We start from the raw sequence: 14,276 nt of genomic DNA on the forward strand, positions 1-14,276 counted from the left end.
AGGAAGGTCAGGCCTACCTAGCAATTCGACACTGACAATTCGGACTGCTGGCCTGGTTTTATTGAGTCCGAAAGCCAAGAAGGAGATGGGATGTTATATCAAGCCTTGTCTTCCTGAGGAGGGGTCTGTCCACAGTAGGGCAAGGGCTGCCCCCAAAACTGGGCTGCAGAGTGTCCGCCTGGAGCCCCTGGAGGGGGACTACATGGGTGGGGCTGGACCAAAGGATGGAGAGTGGCTTAGGGGCGTGGCCTGTGGGGGCGGATCATCGCCCGGCTTGGGGGCGGGATCACACTGCTTAGGCTGCTTGAGACGGTGGACCAGTGTCTGCTCCAGGGACACGCCGTGTTAGAGGACTTCCAGAGTGAGGTCCTTGCCAAGACTCAGATTACAAAGGGTGGGCCCTAGAGCTGAGGAGCGGGGCTTGCCACCTATCTCCAGAGGGTGCTACCTGCTCTCAGGGGAAGTGTGGGACCTCAAGGGAGGTCCGATGGTGACGGAGTCACAGGGACAGAGGTGGAGGCATCTGGCTGCGAGAACTCCTCAGTGTCCTGAGAAGTTGCAGAGTCCCCCCCGGGGGGAGCCTCAAGGTGGTTCACTAAGCTGCTTGCAGCAGACTGACTCTGGGTGGACTCCAATCTCTGGTCGGAAATGGGCTGCAGCTGCAAGACGCGTCTCGAGGCCCAACGAAAGTAGCTAACCCTCCGTTCCATGAGAGGTGTGGTGTAGGTCCATACGCGCACTTGGTTGAGGAAGGACAGCGTTCCTGTGGGAAAGAACACGGTGGGCACTCGACTCTGAGCCCCACCCCGGGCCCCACCCTGGCCCTGGAGGCTGGCCCCCTTTCCTGGTCTCCTCCCCTGCCCTGCCCAGGTCCCGCCCTTCCATCCGAGGCCCCGCCCTCACCGGCCCACAGCATCAAGACGCTGGCGCACCAGCACAGGTAGAAGGCCAGCTGGTAGGATACCTGTGGCCTCGGGCGCAGCCTATTGCAGTTGATGACAAAGAGCGTCAAGCTGAGGAGAATCAGGAGCCCTGCACTGGGGTGGGGCCAGAGAAGGACAGGAGGCTAGACAGGGAACCCCCCAAAGAAGAGGAGGGAGAAGGACAGGAGGCAAGACAGGGAACCCCCCCCCAAAGAAGAGGAGAGAGACAGAAACAACCTCCCTGACCTGCCACACTAAGTAGATACATCTATGTACACACACACACACACACACACACACACACACACACACACACACACGACAAATTGAAACATACTTGGAGACAAGGAAAATGGGGAACAAAACCATCAGCCAGGACTGGTGGGCATAGGCCCCTGATCCTAGCTATTCAGGAGAACGATAGATTCGAGGCCATCATGCACTACAGAGTGAGATCAAGGCCAGTCTGAATTATAGAGACACCCCTGTCCCCCAGAGCAACAGAACTGGAAGTGTAGCCACACCTTTGGGAAGGAGGCAGTTCTGGGGTGAGGTGGGGGCTCCCCAAATACCCCTGTCCTCGCCGACACTTACCGATGCTAATGCTGAGGAAACTGAAGACAAAGTCGATCTTGTTCAAGCGGCGGCAGACTGGTCGGAAGGAGAGGAACATGGCGGGCAGCAGGACGAGGCACAGTGCCAGGGCCAGAAATATGAAGCCCTTGCTCATGTGAATGTGAACTGGGGAGGAGTTGGAGAGATAACCACAGTTACCCCAACACACACACACACACACACACGCCTGCATACACGCACACACGCACGCACACACACCACGCACACACACACACACACAGCACACACGCACGCACGCACGCATGTCCTTTCTCTCTCCCATCATTTCCTCTCACACCGTGAGGAGCACAACAGTTCTTCAAAACACCCCCAGTGCAGGGTCTGGTGGCACACACTGTCGTTCTAGTGCTCCAGAGGCCAGGGAGGAATACCATTTCAAGGTCTGCCTGAGCAATTTAATGAGGCCTAGACCCTGTCTCAAAATACAAAGTAAAAGAAGGCTAGGGTCTTGGGGCTATAACTTACTGGTAGGATGCTTGCCGAGCATCTCGGAAGGCCTTCATTCCATCCCCAGCCCTGTGGTAAACTGGGTGTTGGTGGTACATGCCTGTAAACTCCACACTTGGGAGGAGGCTCAGAAGTTCAGGGTTATCCACAGCTAAAGAAGGAGTTGGAGGCTAGCCAGAGCTACAGAGACCCTGTCTCAAACAGGGCAGAGGATGGGAAGTAGCTCAGCACCTGTCCGCAATCTCTCAGTGAGGAGCTGGGGGTGTGGCTCGGTAGTAGAGTCCCCTTGGAGTATGCGCAAGGCCTTGGGTTCTAGCTTCAGCACCCCCAAAAAATGAAAAGAAAAAACATTACATCCACACACATCACCAAAATCGCTTCCTGGAAATTCTAAAATGACTCTACTGCCCCTCACAGAGTTACCCTCCAACAATAATGCCCCCATGTGAACCTTAAAGTTACTCCCCCAGAAAGACTCCAGGGAGAGTACCGCTGGCCCGACCCAGAGTGGACGCACAGTCTGTGCACTGACCAGTGACTTGGCCCACGTTGGCACACTTGTGCCTCCTGCAGTCAATCCAGAGGCCGATGAAGCCCGTGTAAGGACCATGCACATAGGCCATCCGCCCATCCACCACGCTGAACACCAGCAAGGTTGCCAGGAAGATGAAGACGAGGGACCAGCCACGCAGGACCAGCTTCCGGTCCTCCTCCCAGGAACAGAGCAGGTCAGCTGGGAAGGGAGAAAGTTCTGGGGACCTGGATCTTTCTCCACTACCTAGTCTCATTCTCATCTTCACTTCCGCCTCCCACTTACAACCGCCTCCCTGTGGAAGCTGTCCCGGCTCATCTCCAATTACACTTCAACTCCCGCCATTTGCACTGGCCTCTTCTGCTCTGTTACCACCCTGCTGCTAATCCCAACTCAATGCTGGGCTACCACACACTCACCAAGTCCTATCTCAAGTCCTCTCCCCTGTCCCTTGTGAGTCTCCAAGCAGCTTCTCCTACCTCTAGGAGCTGCCCTACCCTGGAGTCTCAATGCAAGTGTGCCTCTTCTTGGGACACTTTCATGGGTTTGGATTTGGGTTTTGCTTTTAAGACAAGGTTTCACGTAGCCCGAGCTGACTTCTAACTCACTAAAGAGCCAAGGACGACCCTGAGCTCCCAATCTCCTTCCTCCACCAACCAAGTGCTGGGTAACAGGTGTGCACCAACGCTGCTTTATGTGGTGCTGGGAATGGAACCTGGAGCTTTGTGCCATGCTCTGCCTGAACTCTTACTGAGTGAGCCACTGTCCCAACCCTCATTGCTCACTTTTGCCTGGCCGTCCACAACCACCCACCCTTCAATTTCTCTTCTTTCCATCTCCTTCCCTGGGCTCAGCCAAGAACTCTCAGTCCCCAGAACTCTCAGTTCCTGTCAGTCTGCCTGTTAGATGTTTCCGTGGTGTGAGTTTGTCTCCTTCACTGGCAAATCACAGATTTAGAATTAATTACTTGTTAATTGCTTTCCCCCTCACCAATTCTCTGCAACAGTGTTACATGAGGGTGGGAAACAAATCGATTTTGTTCTTCGTTGTACTCCCATCTCTTAGTAGAGAGGCTGTGGCGCTTATTAAGTAAACGGAGTAATAAACGAATGTATGAATGGATGCATGCACGAATGAATACACACGTGAGTGAATGAACAAGTGGACACATGAATTAATTAACGGAAACATAAATAAATGAATGAATGCATGAATGAGCTCATGAATGGATCGATGTGTGCATGAGCAGATGCGTGCATTAATAGTAGCAGGCATGGTAACTTCTTTCTCATCCAGAACAGAGTCGTTTTCAGAAGAACTAGGGAAGAGTCCTAGGATGCAGAGAAAAGCTTGGTGGCCAGCTCCTGGCTTTCTTGGAGCGGATCACACATGCATATGCCCAGATCAAATGTGATAAATGCCATGAGAGTTGAAACAATCTAGATGTCCACCCAGGAGAGGATAGGTCTGAGACACGCAACAGGCAAAGACCACGTATCCCTCCTCTTCTGTAACAGAGCCCGGGCTCAACTCTGGATTTTTAATTTTTTGAGACTGAGTTTCCCTATGCAGGTCTGACTGGCCTGAATTACTAAGTGGACCATTCTGACCTGGAGCTCACAAAGATGCCCCTGCCTCTGCCTCCTAAAGTCTGGAATCAGGGTGTGCACCACCATATCCAGCTCCCAAGCTGAGCTCTTAATGGTGCTTCTGGAGGGTGTGTGTGGCATTTTCTGGTTGCTGTTTCTTGAGAAAGGGTCTCACATAAGCCCAGCGTGAGCTAACCTCAATATATAGCTTAGGATCATCGTAGACTTCTGATCTGTCTCCACCTTCCCAGTGCAGGGGGAACAGGCAATGCCTGGTTTATGCCAGGCTAGGGGTGAAACCCAGGGCTAAATGACTGACCTGGGTTTTGTTTTGTTTTTGTTTGTTGTTTGTTTGTTTTTAGATAGGATTTCAATATTGGCCTTGAATTCACTATGTAGACCAGACCGACTTCAACATCCTGGCAAATTCTCCTGCCTCATTATACTTAGTCCTGGTATTACAGGAGTGCAGTGGCTAATCCAGCAAGTGTTTATGATTTAAACCACCATTGTTTTGTTATAAAATTTGGTTCCAGGAGCCAAAAAAGTATCTCCACAATGGGATATACCACATTTCATGCCAATTTGGAATGCAGCTTTCTCTTAGATTTTTGTGTCCAGACAGGGTCTCACCATGTAACTCTGGCCTACTCAGGATTCACTATGTATATCAGGCTGACCTTGAACTCAAAGTGATCTGCCTACTTCTGCTAAGTGCCAGCACTACCAAACCTGACTAGAAGATGCAGTTTTAACACCTTTAAAACTAGGATGCATCATATGATCAGACGCATCTCAAAATTCACCTTTGACCTCTAAAAATAAAAAAAATTAACATCTACTAAAGCCAGGCATAGTGGTGCACAGCTTTAATCCCAATACTCTGGAGGCAGAGACAGGCAGATCTCTCTCTATGAGTTCAAAGTCAGCCTGGTCTACATAGTGAGTTCCAGGCTAGCCAGAGCTATGTAGAGAGACTCCGTCTCAAAACAACAAGCAAACAAAAGAGTAACACCTGGATCTCAATATTACGTAATCAGTGAAATGTGATCAAGTTTGGCATGCTGGCACTCTTCCATAATCTCAGGACCTGAGAAGTTGATGCAGGAGGATTATTATGAATTTGAAGCCAACCTGGGCTACATAGTGGGTTTAGGGCCAGAGCTAGATAACAGGATGATAGATAGATAAATAGATGATTGATAGATAGATAATAGATAGATAAATGATAGATGATTAATAGATAGGTAGACAGATGGATAGATAGATAGATGATAGATAATAGATGATTGATAGATGATAGATAGATGGATAGATAGATAATAGATAGGAGATAGATAGATAATAGATAGATAATAGATAGATAGATAATAGATAGGAGATAGATAGATAATAAATAGATAGATAGATAATAGATAGATGATAGATGGATAGATAGACAGACAGACAGACAGACAGACAGACAGATAGATGAGAAGATGACAGTGGCTCAACAGATGGAGGCTTTTCCCAGCAAGGCTAATGACCTGAGCTCAGGCTCTACAACCCACATGGTGGAAGGAGAAAACCAACTTTTAGAAATTGATTTCTGGGCACTGGAGAGATGGCTTAGCAGTTAAGAGCATTGACTGTTCTCCCAGAGGACCTGGGTTCAAATTCCCAGCACCTACATGGCAACTCACAACTGCCTGTAAGTACAGTTCCAGGGGACCCCGACACCCTTACACAGGCAAAACCAATGCACAATAAATAAATAATTTTCTAAATAGTTGTCCTCTGACCTCCACACACTCCCTGTGATACATAAACACACACACACACACACACACACAAATGTGGAGCTGGAGAGTTGGCTCAGTGGTTAAGAGCACTTACTGCTCTTGCAATAGACAAGGGTTCAGCTCTCAGCGGTCACAGTTGGGAGGCTCACAACTGCCCATGAGTCCAGATCCAGAGAACCTGACGCCCCCTTCTGGTGTCTACAGGCACTGCATGCACATGGTGCACATATAAGCACAGGCACTCACACATACACATCAGAAAATATAAACAGGGGCTGGAGAGATGACTCAGCAGTTAAGAACACTGGCTGATCTTCCAGAGGACCTGGGTTCAATTACAAGCACCCACATGGCAGCTCACACCTGTCTGTAACTGATGTAAAGATAAAATCTAATAATATGGGTGTTTGTGTAATAAACATACAAAAGTTTGAGAGTAGTTTTTCCTCTAAAGTTCATCAACAAAAAGTAAGGGGAAGAGTAGGATGTTTTCAGTGGATGCTTTTGCTGTTAGTATTTTGGGACAGCCTCTCACTCAGCAGCCCAGGATGGGCTCAAACTCAACGCAATCCTCCTGTCTCTGAGTGCTGAAACTGCAAGCATGCACCATTATACCCACCTGGGGGAAGAGGATCTCAAAAGTCCCTCTCCCTGTATGGGATGCCTGTCTGCCTGCCTTGGTCCTTACTGAGCTGTGGCTGTGTTCCCCCAACCCCAGAACTGAAGTATTCAGGAGCAGACTCAGCCTTCTGTGAGGTCTCAGTGGAGGATAAATGGCAAGCAAGAGAGACAGACGGAAGACAGAACAAAATGAGACGTGGAGGTAGAGAGAGAACAAAAGATAGAGGCTGGCCCAGAGCAAACCTGGGAACTGAGGGAAAGACACCAATAGGTACAAGGAATTATAAGTTCAGATCTTCTAGAAACTAGAATTCATCTCTAACGTGCTGCTGAGCCAGCCTTGACTCTCAGTCCTGCCTAACCCTGATCCTAGCCAAGCCCAGCCGAGACCCTCACTAACTCAGCATCACCTTGTCCCACCCAATGCAGACCACACCCATTTCCACTGACCGCAGCCCTAATGCCCAGGTCACTCACGAAGGTCTATGGTGGAGACTGAGGCCATGGCCAACTGCAGCCTCTTGGAACCCTTCCAACTGTCATAGAACCCACCCCACCCACAGCTGCTGCCCAGCCCAAATCCCTGAATGCTATCTGGGGAAAGAGAGACAGACAGCAGGAGCCACAGGAGTGCCTGGAATCAGAGGCTGGTGCAAACTGAGTACATTCAGGGACTAGCCCCATCCTGCTTCTCCAGATGGACCAAAACTCCTCTAATCTCCAGAGCAAGAGGACAGCAGCTCCCCACAGCAGACAAAATAAAACCCAAGACTCTCTGACAGTGACCTCTAACCTCCCAGATGACACCCAAGGTCACCAGGTCAACATGCAAGCACCTATGCCCATCATCCACACTCAAGAACCCAACATCCAGGACCCATCAACATCCACACCTATGCCCCGAAGGGTGAGCATCCAGGAACCACCAGCATCCTTTCTTCCTCGGAGATCCAGCACCCCTGCTGCTTTCTCCCCGTCCACCATTCCTCCCCGAAGGTTCAGCATTCAAGAGACCCATTCTCAGGGTTCCCAGCTCGATACACAAGACATACTATCTGTTGCCTACAATCGCTGGCTCCGTTCCAGAGAAGACGCTTCCCTAAACTCTAATACTCTGTGCAGTATCCAGTCAGAAACTGACACTGACAGACACCTCTCCTTGATTCAGTCACACAAGCTCAAAAATGTGGATGTCCTCCCATCCATAACAGGCAGCCCAGAAGCCAGAGTCAGAAGTTTTGAGTCCTTTGTCTGGGACTCCAAGGAGAGCTTGACGGGAGTTTCACACCACTCTGTGTCCAGTCATAGTACTCTAGGCAGTTTCTTCAAGCAGTCAAACAATTATCGCACAGCAGGCTCCAGCAGGTGAGTAAAAGAGAGGAGCAGGGGCCACATGCGAGCAGGAGGCTGGACAACTGCATTTGAAACGGGAGTGTAGGGGGGGAGAGGGTACCGGAGTGAAGCAGAAGGCATTTGAGCAGACACACGGCTGGTGTTCTGGTGCTCGCTTCGGCAGCACATATACTAAAAAAAAAAAAAAAAAAAAAGACTGGTGCTCTGTTTTGCTTTGTTCTGTTTTGTTTTGTTTTGTCTTTCTGTGTAGGCCAAGCTGACCTTGGGCTCAGATCCTCCTGCCTCTGTCTTCTGTGCTGAGATTGAAGGCATATGCCACCAGGCCTGGCTTCTCAGATGGGATTTGAAAAATGGTTGTGGGGTGGCTGGCAAGGTGGATGAACTTCCTGCTGATGGTCACATGGTCTGTCACAGGATACAGAGCAAACGCTGGTCCCTGCTGCCCGTGGGCTGGAAGCTGTTGCTCGAAGCCAAGAAGATCAGCCGGTACTTTAGCCTGGTGCTGACTGTGGCCAGCATGCTGATACTCAACCTCACCGCCTTGTGGCGACCTTGGATCCACTTCCAAGTGCCTCTAGTGCCCCCAGGGGACCCCACAGGCCCCAGGACCATCCCCATCGACACCATCTTCTTCAAGCGCTGTCCTGACATCTCCTGCATGAATGAATATGATAAGAACGCCTGTAAGGTTGGCCCTGTCCTCACCCCTCCTGAGAACTCTTCTTTGTCCCAGAGAACTTCAAGGAAGAGTTTCTCCCCTCTTAGGCTACTCTTCTTACATAAGTGTGCATGTGTGTGTGGAGATCAGAAGGCAACTTCAGGTGTCTTTTCAGGAACCATCCCAGTAGAGTTTCAATCACTGTGACCAAAAGCAACTTGGGAAGGGTTTGTTTCAGAATTGGTTGCAGCAAAGCAAATAATTCATTTTCATGGTCCTTAATTCAACCACCTGTAATACCAGTTCCAGGTAATCTAACGCCATCCTCTGGCCTCTGGGAGACAGAGACAGACAGACAGACAGACAGAGAATATGTGTGTGTGTCTGTCTGTACCTGCATGTGTATGTGTGCAAGTCTGTGTGTGTGTGCACACACATGAATGTGGAGGTCATTAATGTCAGGTGCTTCCCCAATCACTTTCCACCTTAATTTTTAAAAATTTATTTATTGGAGACAGGTTCTCACGAAGTACACCAGGCTGCCCTCAAACTCACAGAGATCTGCCTTCTGTTTCCCAAGAGCTGAGATCAGAGCTGTGCCCCAACATGCCCATCTATTTTAAAATCTTTATTTATATGTGTGTGTGTGTGTGTGTGTGTGTACATTAGTGCAGGTGCTCCCAGAAGCCAGAAGACATCATATTCCCTGAAACTAAAGGTACAGATGATTGTAAGATGCCTAGTGTGGGTGCTAGGAATTGAACTCAGATCCTCCAGAAGAGTAACGGACATGCTTAACTGCTCCACCATCTCCTTAACACAGACTTGGTGCTGGTAATTCTCCTCTTTCCCCAGACTTGCTGGACCTGGCCTGGGCCTGCCTCCTCATCTCCGGTGTCATGAGCTTCTGTGTGTGCATGGGTCTCATCAGCACCATATTCTTCCCCAGCACCAACATGCCCTTGATGGACTTCTCTCTCTTCGTCTGCAGCCTCATGACAGGTGCCCATCATGAAGGCCGGCCACATGCCCTCTATACTCAACCCATCCTCATCTTCACCCTCAGCCCCAGCCCTACCTCCTTACCAATCCCCAGCCATCATGGTACATCCAGGCCTGAAACTAGCCTCATCTCCAGCTCCCATCTCATAGCCAGAAAATCCAAACCCCCGACCTCCTCCGACACCAGTCCCTCCCACCTCATCCTGAATCCATCTTTTCCCAAACCACATTCCTTACTATCCCCAACCTCTTCACAAATCTCACACCCAACTCAAGCCTAGTTATGCACCATGACTGTCTCTCGGTCAGCCCGGCCCTGTCCTTCTAAGAAGTTCAGCCTCACCCTCAGTCCTACTCTCTCCCTAGCCCCCCTTCCTGCTCAGTCCACACTCCAACCTACCAGTTGTGACCTTCCCTTTGAAACTCATCCCAAGTGACTCCCAACTCCATCCTCTTCTTCAACCCTACCCAAGGACATCTTCCCCAGTCACGTCCTTGGACTTGAGCCTTTACACGTTACATGTCTCCACATGTAATGCCGTGTGGAATTGTGTCCCACTGTCCCAACAGCATTTCCTTCGAGCTACTTCATCTCTCCACGCCATGCTCTTCTCATCTCTTGAGAAGGGACACGTTCTCCTTTTTCTTTAAGTGGGTCTCCTGTAGCTGAGGCTGACTTTGATCTACATATATATGCAGCCAAGTATGTCCAACACATCCGTGAACTCCTCCTGTTCCCACCTCCCCAGAGCAGTGGTGGAGATGGAACCTTTGTGCATGCTAGGCAAGCACTCTACCCACTGAGACGAATTTTCTGCCGTGATGATGTAGTGAGTGTTCAACTAGAAAATGTTAACTTTGTTATCTTTGTCACCCCGTGAGTCCCACAGCTGACTCACCTGATCTGATTAGCTAGGCAAGTGTCCCGTTCCTCCTCACCCTTCCACTGTAAACCCCTCCTTACCCAGGGGAGAAGGGGCATTCTTTGGTCTAGGCCATATAAATAACTGAAAACCCCTGGTAAAACCTCCAAGTTTCTAGGATCCATCTGAGGCACACGGGTCAGTGGCATATGTGAATGAGGTGCTCCGTGGTGGCCAGCATTCAGAACCCTGAGGTTGGTGAGACATGGAGGAGTGAGCACCTGAGGCTAACCCTTACTGTCATCATCCCCCAGTCTCTCTAGTGATTCAAGACGGGCAATGCTGATTAGGACATCTGTTTCCATACACATTCCCAAGCTGCAAAAGACTGAGGGCATTTTAATTTGGCGACAAGTGATGATGTTGTCCTGTCCTTGACCACAACTTCCAATAGTTTCACAAAACATTTTTGGAGAGGAACAGCACCACTGAGAACAGAGAGCATGCAACCCTGTCTGTTGGTCGCCGGCTGGTGTCTGCTTTGTCTGGTAGCACTTGCTAAATCATTGATGTGTCTGTTAATTTCTATGCCAGGCTGACCAGGAGTCCCAGTCACCTTCTTTCTTCAGCCTCCCCTTTGCTGGAATGAAGGCATCACACCTCTAATTGTCTAATTATAGTTATTGAGACTGGAAAGACAGCGGGTGGTTAAGAGCACACAGTGTTCCCAGAACTCACAGGGCTGCTCACAACTGCCTGTAATACCAGCTCTCGGGGAGCCGATGCCCTCTTCTGGCCGTGTGTGAGTGCTGCACCCGGTTGTGAACACCAACCCCCACCACACATACTTATAATCAGATAAAATAAATCTTAAATATAATTGTTTCAACATAAACCACAATAGGTGGAGAATGCCTGAATTTAAAATAAGGCATTTTCAGTCAGGTATTTTTATCCTGTCCTTTAATTGGACACAAAGCATTTATGTTATTTTCAACAACTAAAAAAAAAATCTATGTCCCAGTTCTATTAAATCTGAAAGAGTTTCTTTTTTTTCCCTCTTTTCACAAAGTATCTTCAATTCCTGTCTATTTGAATTACCCAAAATGACTGAATTCTCTCTCGGTGGCTCCAGAATTCCAACATCAAGGAGCCAATAATAATGAGAATCATCCCAGTACTTGAGGTTTACCATGGGTCAGGATACCTACCGATCACCACATACCCTCATGATGGCCCTCACAGATGGGCTGGCAGTTGTACCCACTGTACAGATGAGAATATCGAGGCTCAGGCACATTGGAGGCTACTCTAAAGTAAGGAGTAGAGGTAGGGTAAGAGGCCGGGCCTGCGAACTCCAAAACCTTCCAATGTCTCACATCCGGGTACCGTCAAGAGGCCATGGGTGGAGGTTTAGGGTCTGAAGACGGAAGACACTGGTAGCAATGTGGTAGCACATGTTTGCAATCCTACAACTTGGGAGGCTAGAACACGTTTTCTGCAAGTTCGAAGTCAGCCTGAACTGCATGAGTCCAATGCTACCCTGGGCATAAAGCAAGCTCTTATTTCAAAATGGCAACCAAAAGGAAGGCAGTAAGTGGAGGAGGAGAAACAGGGAAGGAAGCACGAGGAGAGAGAAAAAAGAGGCTGCAGACGTAGCTCAGTTGGTGAGCCCTTGCCTAGAGAGACCAAAGCGTTGGGCTCCATCCCCAAACTGGACGTGCTGAGTCTGAGATAGGAATCCTGAGCTCAAGGTCGCCTTCAGCTGCATAGAGAGTTTAAAGAAACCAGCACCATAGTGATAAAGCCACAGCCATGTGGCTAACCCTGTGGGGCTGACACCTGGTCCTGCTGTGTGCCCCACAGGGGTCAGCATCATTCTGGCCGTCCTGTTCTACCTGATGCAGGCCCGGAAGTTCTTACAGGAAGGCATGACTTACACGCTGGGGAGCAGCTTCTACATGGCCTGGACCAACGTCTTCTTCTTCTTCATGATTGGTCTGGCTGGCTTGGGGTAGCCTCAGTGGTGCAGATGATGCCTTGGGGATTGTTAGGAGTGGGGATCAGGTTGCACACAGGGCCAGGGAGGGTGGGACTGGGCTTGGAGCCGGGGCTGGGGATTCTTGTAGATTTGGGGTGGCTTGGGGACAGTATGAGGGTGGAGTTGATTCTGAGCTTAGGGATGGGGCAGGGGTGAGGCCTGGACTATGTGGGGTACACAATGAGGGCTAGCCTCCTGACCTCTGCATCTTCTCTGCCCTCTTCCTCAGGTCTCTTCTCCTATCTGAACTACATGAACTTCTGGTCCATCCTGGCAGTCCAGGCCTTGTGGTCTTAGAACATGACAATGAACTGATACCAATGGTCTACTACCTGACAAGCTTGCTCTCCAGCCCAGAGTAATAATTCTTATTTTAAAGAAAACTATCTTTTGCCTTGAATAATCTATTACTTGGCTTTGTGTGTTGAAAGCACTTGTGGAACTGCCAATACCTCTCCCTCTACTCCCTGCCCGCCTCCACCTTGCCCATTTGGGGCTACTGTTAAGTAGAGGGATAGAAAAGGGATGTGGGAAAAACATCTAAGGCCAGCAAAAAGACTGGGGTGAGGGTCCCAGAACTCACTCTGTAGACCAGGCTGGCTCGAATTCATAGAAGTCTACCTGCCTTTGCCTTCCATGAGTGCTGGGATTAAAGGTGTACCAGCACCACCTGGCCACATAGTGCTTCATGCTTACTGACTTACCCCCATGTCTTAACTTCAACCTTTAGTTCTTTTCATTTCTGCTGTGGTGTTTGTTTTTGAGACAGAGTCTCACTATGTTGACCAGGCTGGCCTGGAACTCGTAGAGATGGGCCTGCCTCTGCCACCCGAGTGCCTCACTGTTCCGAGGCTCCAACCTTTAGTTTCACTCACCTTTTCTGAGAAAATCCTGCTTACATCCTCCACTCACCTCCCATCCTTTCCTGCAGTTTCTCCCTCACTCACCCCTACTCTTCTTCCCAAAGGCCCTCAACACAAGTCTGCTCCGCATAGGGCTTTGGGAGGGAGGTACGGGGCCAGTAGTCAGCTGCTGAATGGGGAAGGGTTGACACCCAGGTAAAACGCCCATCCCTTCCCAGGTCCCCACCACCTACTTCCTGCAGAGGGAATGGGGAGCCCCATTTCTTATTCCCATAGGTCTAGAGACTCTGTCACTGACTTGGGACTCACTAGAGGCAATGATCTGCACAGGTCCAACCTTTTGACATCATCACATGATAATATTATCTACAAAGTTTGTATCCAAGCACTACACAATCAAAGGGCTAGCACGATGACTTAGTAGTTAAGTGTTTGCTTGCCTTCCCAGGAGACTGAGTGCAGTTACCAGTTAGCTGGCTCACACTGCCTGTATGTAACCCCAGCTCTAGGGAGTCTGCTACCCTCTTCTGACCTCGGCAGGTACTACACCCACCCACCCCCATACACACACACGCACGCACGCACCCACACACCACACACGCACCCACCCACACACGAAAATAAAAGTAAATTTGAAAAAAAACCTGCACAATTGAGTTATCAAAAAGCAGCAAGGGGGGGCTGAATAGACAGCTCAGCCTGTGGTACGCAGACATACATGCGAACAAAACACGCACATTTTAATTTCACAAAAAGAATTAGATCCTTCCTCATGTGCTCCAGACTGGTGTGGAACTCACTAAGTAGACAAGATGGAACGTGAGGTCGGAATCTCTTGCTGGTGTTCAGGTGGACACAACCGTGCCGGCTTACATAATGCTGGGGGTTGAAGCCAACACTTCTACAAGCTGGGCAAGCTCTCTTCCAACTGAGCCCCAGCCCCAGCGAATGTCCATTTTTAAATAAA

General features: G+C 49.6%; 2 protein-coding genes across 9 annotated transcripts; one reads left to right on the top strand and one right to left on the bottom strand.

Moving 5' to 3' along the window:
• Nucleotides 1-42: 42 nt before the first annotated feature.
• LOC121136207 lies at nucleotides 43-7,088 on the bottom strand. Of its 6 annotated transcripts, none has more exons than XM_040736116.1 (5): nucleotides 7,007-7,088; nucleotides 2,539-2,739; nucleotides 1,518-1,664; nucleotides 904-1,032; nucleotides 43-763 (listed from the first exon to the last, which is right to left on the bottom strand). In XM_040736116.1, exons 1-5 carry the CDS (start codon nucleotides 7,032-7,034, stop codon nucleotides 474-476), a joined length of 795 nt encoding a protein of 264 aa, XP_040592050.1. In that variant the 5' UTR covers nucleotides 7,035-7,088; the 3' UTR covers nucleotides 43-473. The 6 variants fall into 6 exon arrangements, with proteins under 6 accessions (XP_040592050.1, XP_040592053.1, XP_040592051.1 ...); XM_040736119.1 differs by having other exon boundaries at nucleotides 6,980-7,066; XM_040736117.1 differs by lacking the exon at nucleotides 7,007-7,088 and adding an exon at nucleotides 2,238-2,322 and having other exon boundaries at nucleotides 2,539-2,624.
• LOC121136206 lies at nucleotides 7,085-12,846 on the top strand. Of its 3 annotated transcripts, none has more exons than XM_040736113.1 (5): nucleotides 7,087-7,894; nucleotides 8,297-8,565; nucleotides 9,396-9,542; nucleotides 12,272-12,419; nucleotides 12,676-12,846. In XM_040736113.1, the coding sequence occupies exons 1-5, from the start codon at nucleotides 7,227-7,229 to the stop codon at nucleotides 12,806-12,808; spliced, it is 1,365 nt and encodes a 454-aa protein (XP_040592047.1). In that variant the 5' UTR covers nucleotides 7,087-7,226; the 3' UTR covers nucleotides 12,809-12,846. The 3 variants fall into 3 exon arrangements, with proteins under 3 accessions (XP_040592049.1, XP_040592047.1, XP_040592048.1); XM_040736114.1 differs by having other exon boundaries at nucleotides 12,272-12,403; XM_040736115.1 differs by lacking the exon at nucleotides 12,272-12,419 and having other exon boundaries at nucleotides 7,085-7,894.
• The last annotated feature ends 1,430 nt before the right edge of the window (nucleotides 12,847-14,276 follow it).

This window comes from Mesocricetus auratus, unplaced genomic scaffold, assembly GCF_017639785.1.
Source record: "Mesocricetus auratus isolate SY011 unplaced genomic scaffold, BCM_Maur_2.0 Super-Scaffold_100054, whole genome shotgun sequence".
Classification (NCBI taxonomy): Eukaryota; Metazoa; Chordata; class Mammalia; order Rodentia; family Cricetidae; genus Mesocricetus; species Mesocricetus auratus.

Bases quoted from the DNA above. Each gene is read 5' to 3' on its own strand.
- LOC121136206 (XM_040736113.1), top strand. From the start codon at position 7,227: ATGGACCAAAACTCCTCTAATCTCCAGAGCAAGAGGACAGCAGCTCCC. The intron at 7,895-8,296 runs GTGAGTAAAAGA...GGTCTGTCACAG, and splicing joins CGCACAGCAGGCTCCAGCAG to GATACAGAGCAAACGCTGGT. The intron at 12,420-12,675 runs GTAGCCTCAGTG...CCTCTTCCTCAG, and splicing joins ATTGGTCTGGCTGGCTTGGG to GTCTCTTCTCCTATCTGAAC.
- LOC121136207 (XM_040736116.1), bottom strand. From the start codon at position 7,034: ATGGCCTCAGTCTCCACCATAGACCTTC. The intron at 1,665-2,538 runs GTCAGTGCACAG...ACTCCTCCCCAG, and splicing joins CAACGTGGGCCAAGTCACTG to TTCACATTCACATGAGCAAG. The intron at 764-903 runs GTGAGGGCGGGG...TCTTTCCCACAG, and splicing joins CGTCTTGATGCTGTGGGCCG to GAACGCTGTCCTTCCTCAAC.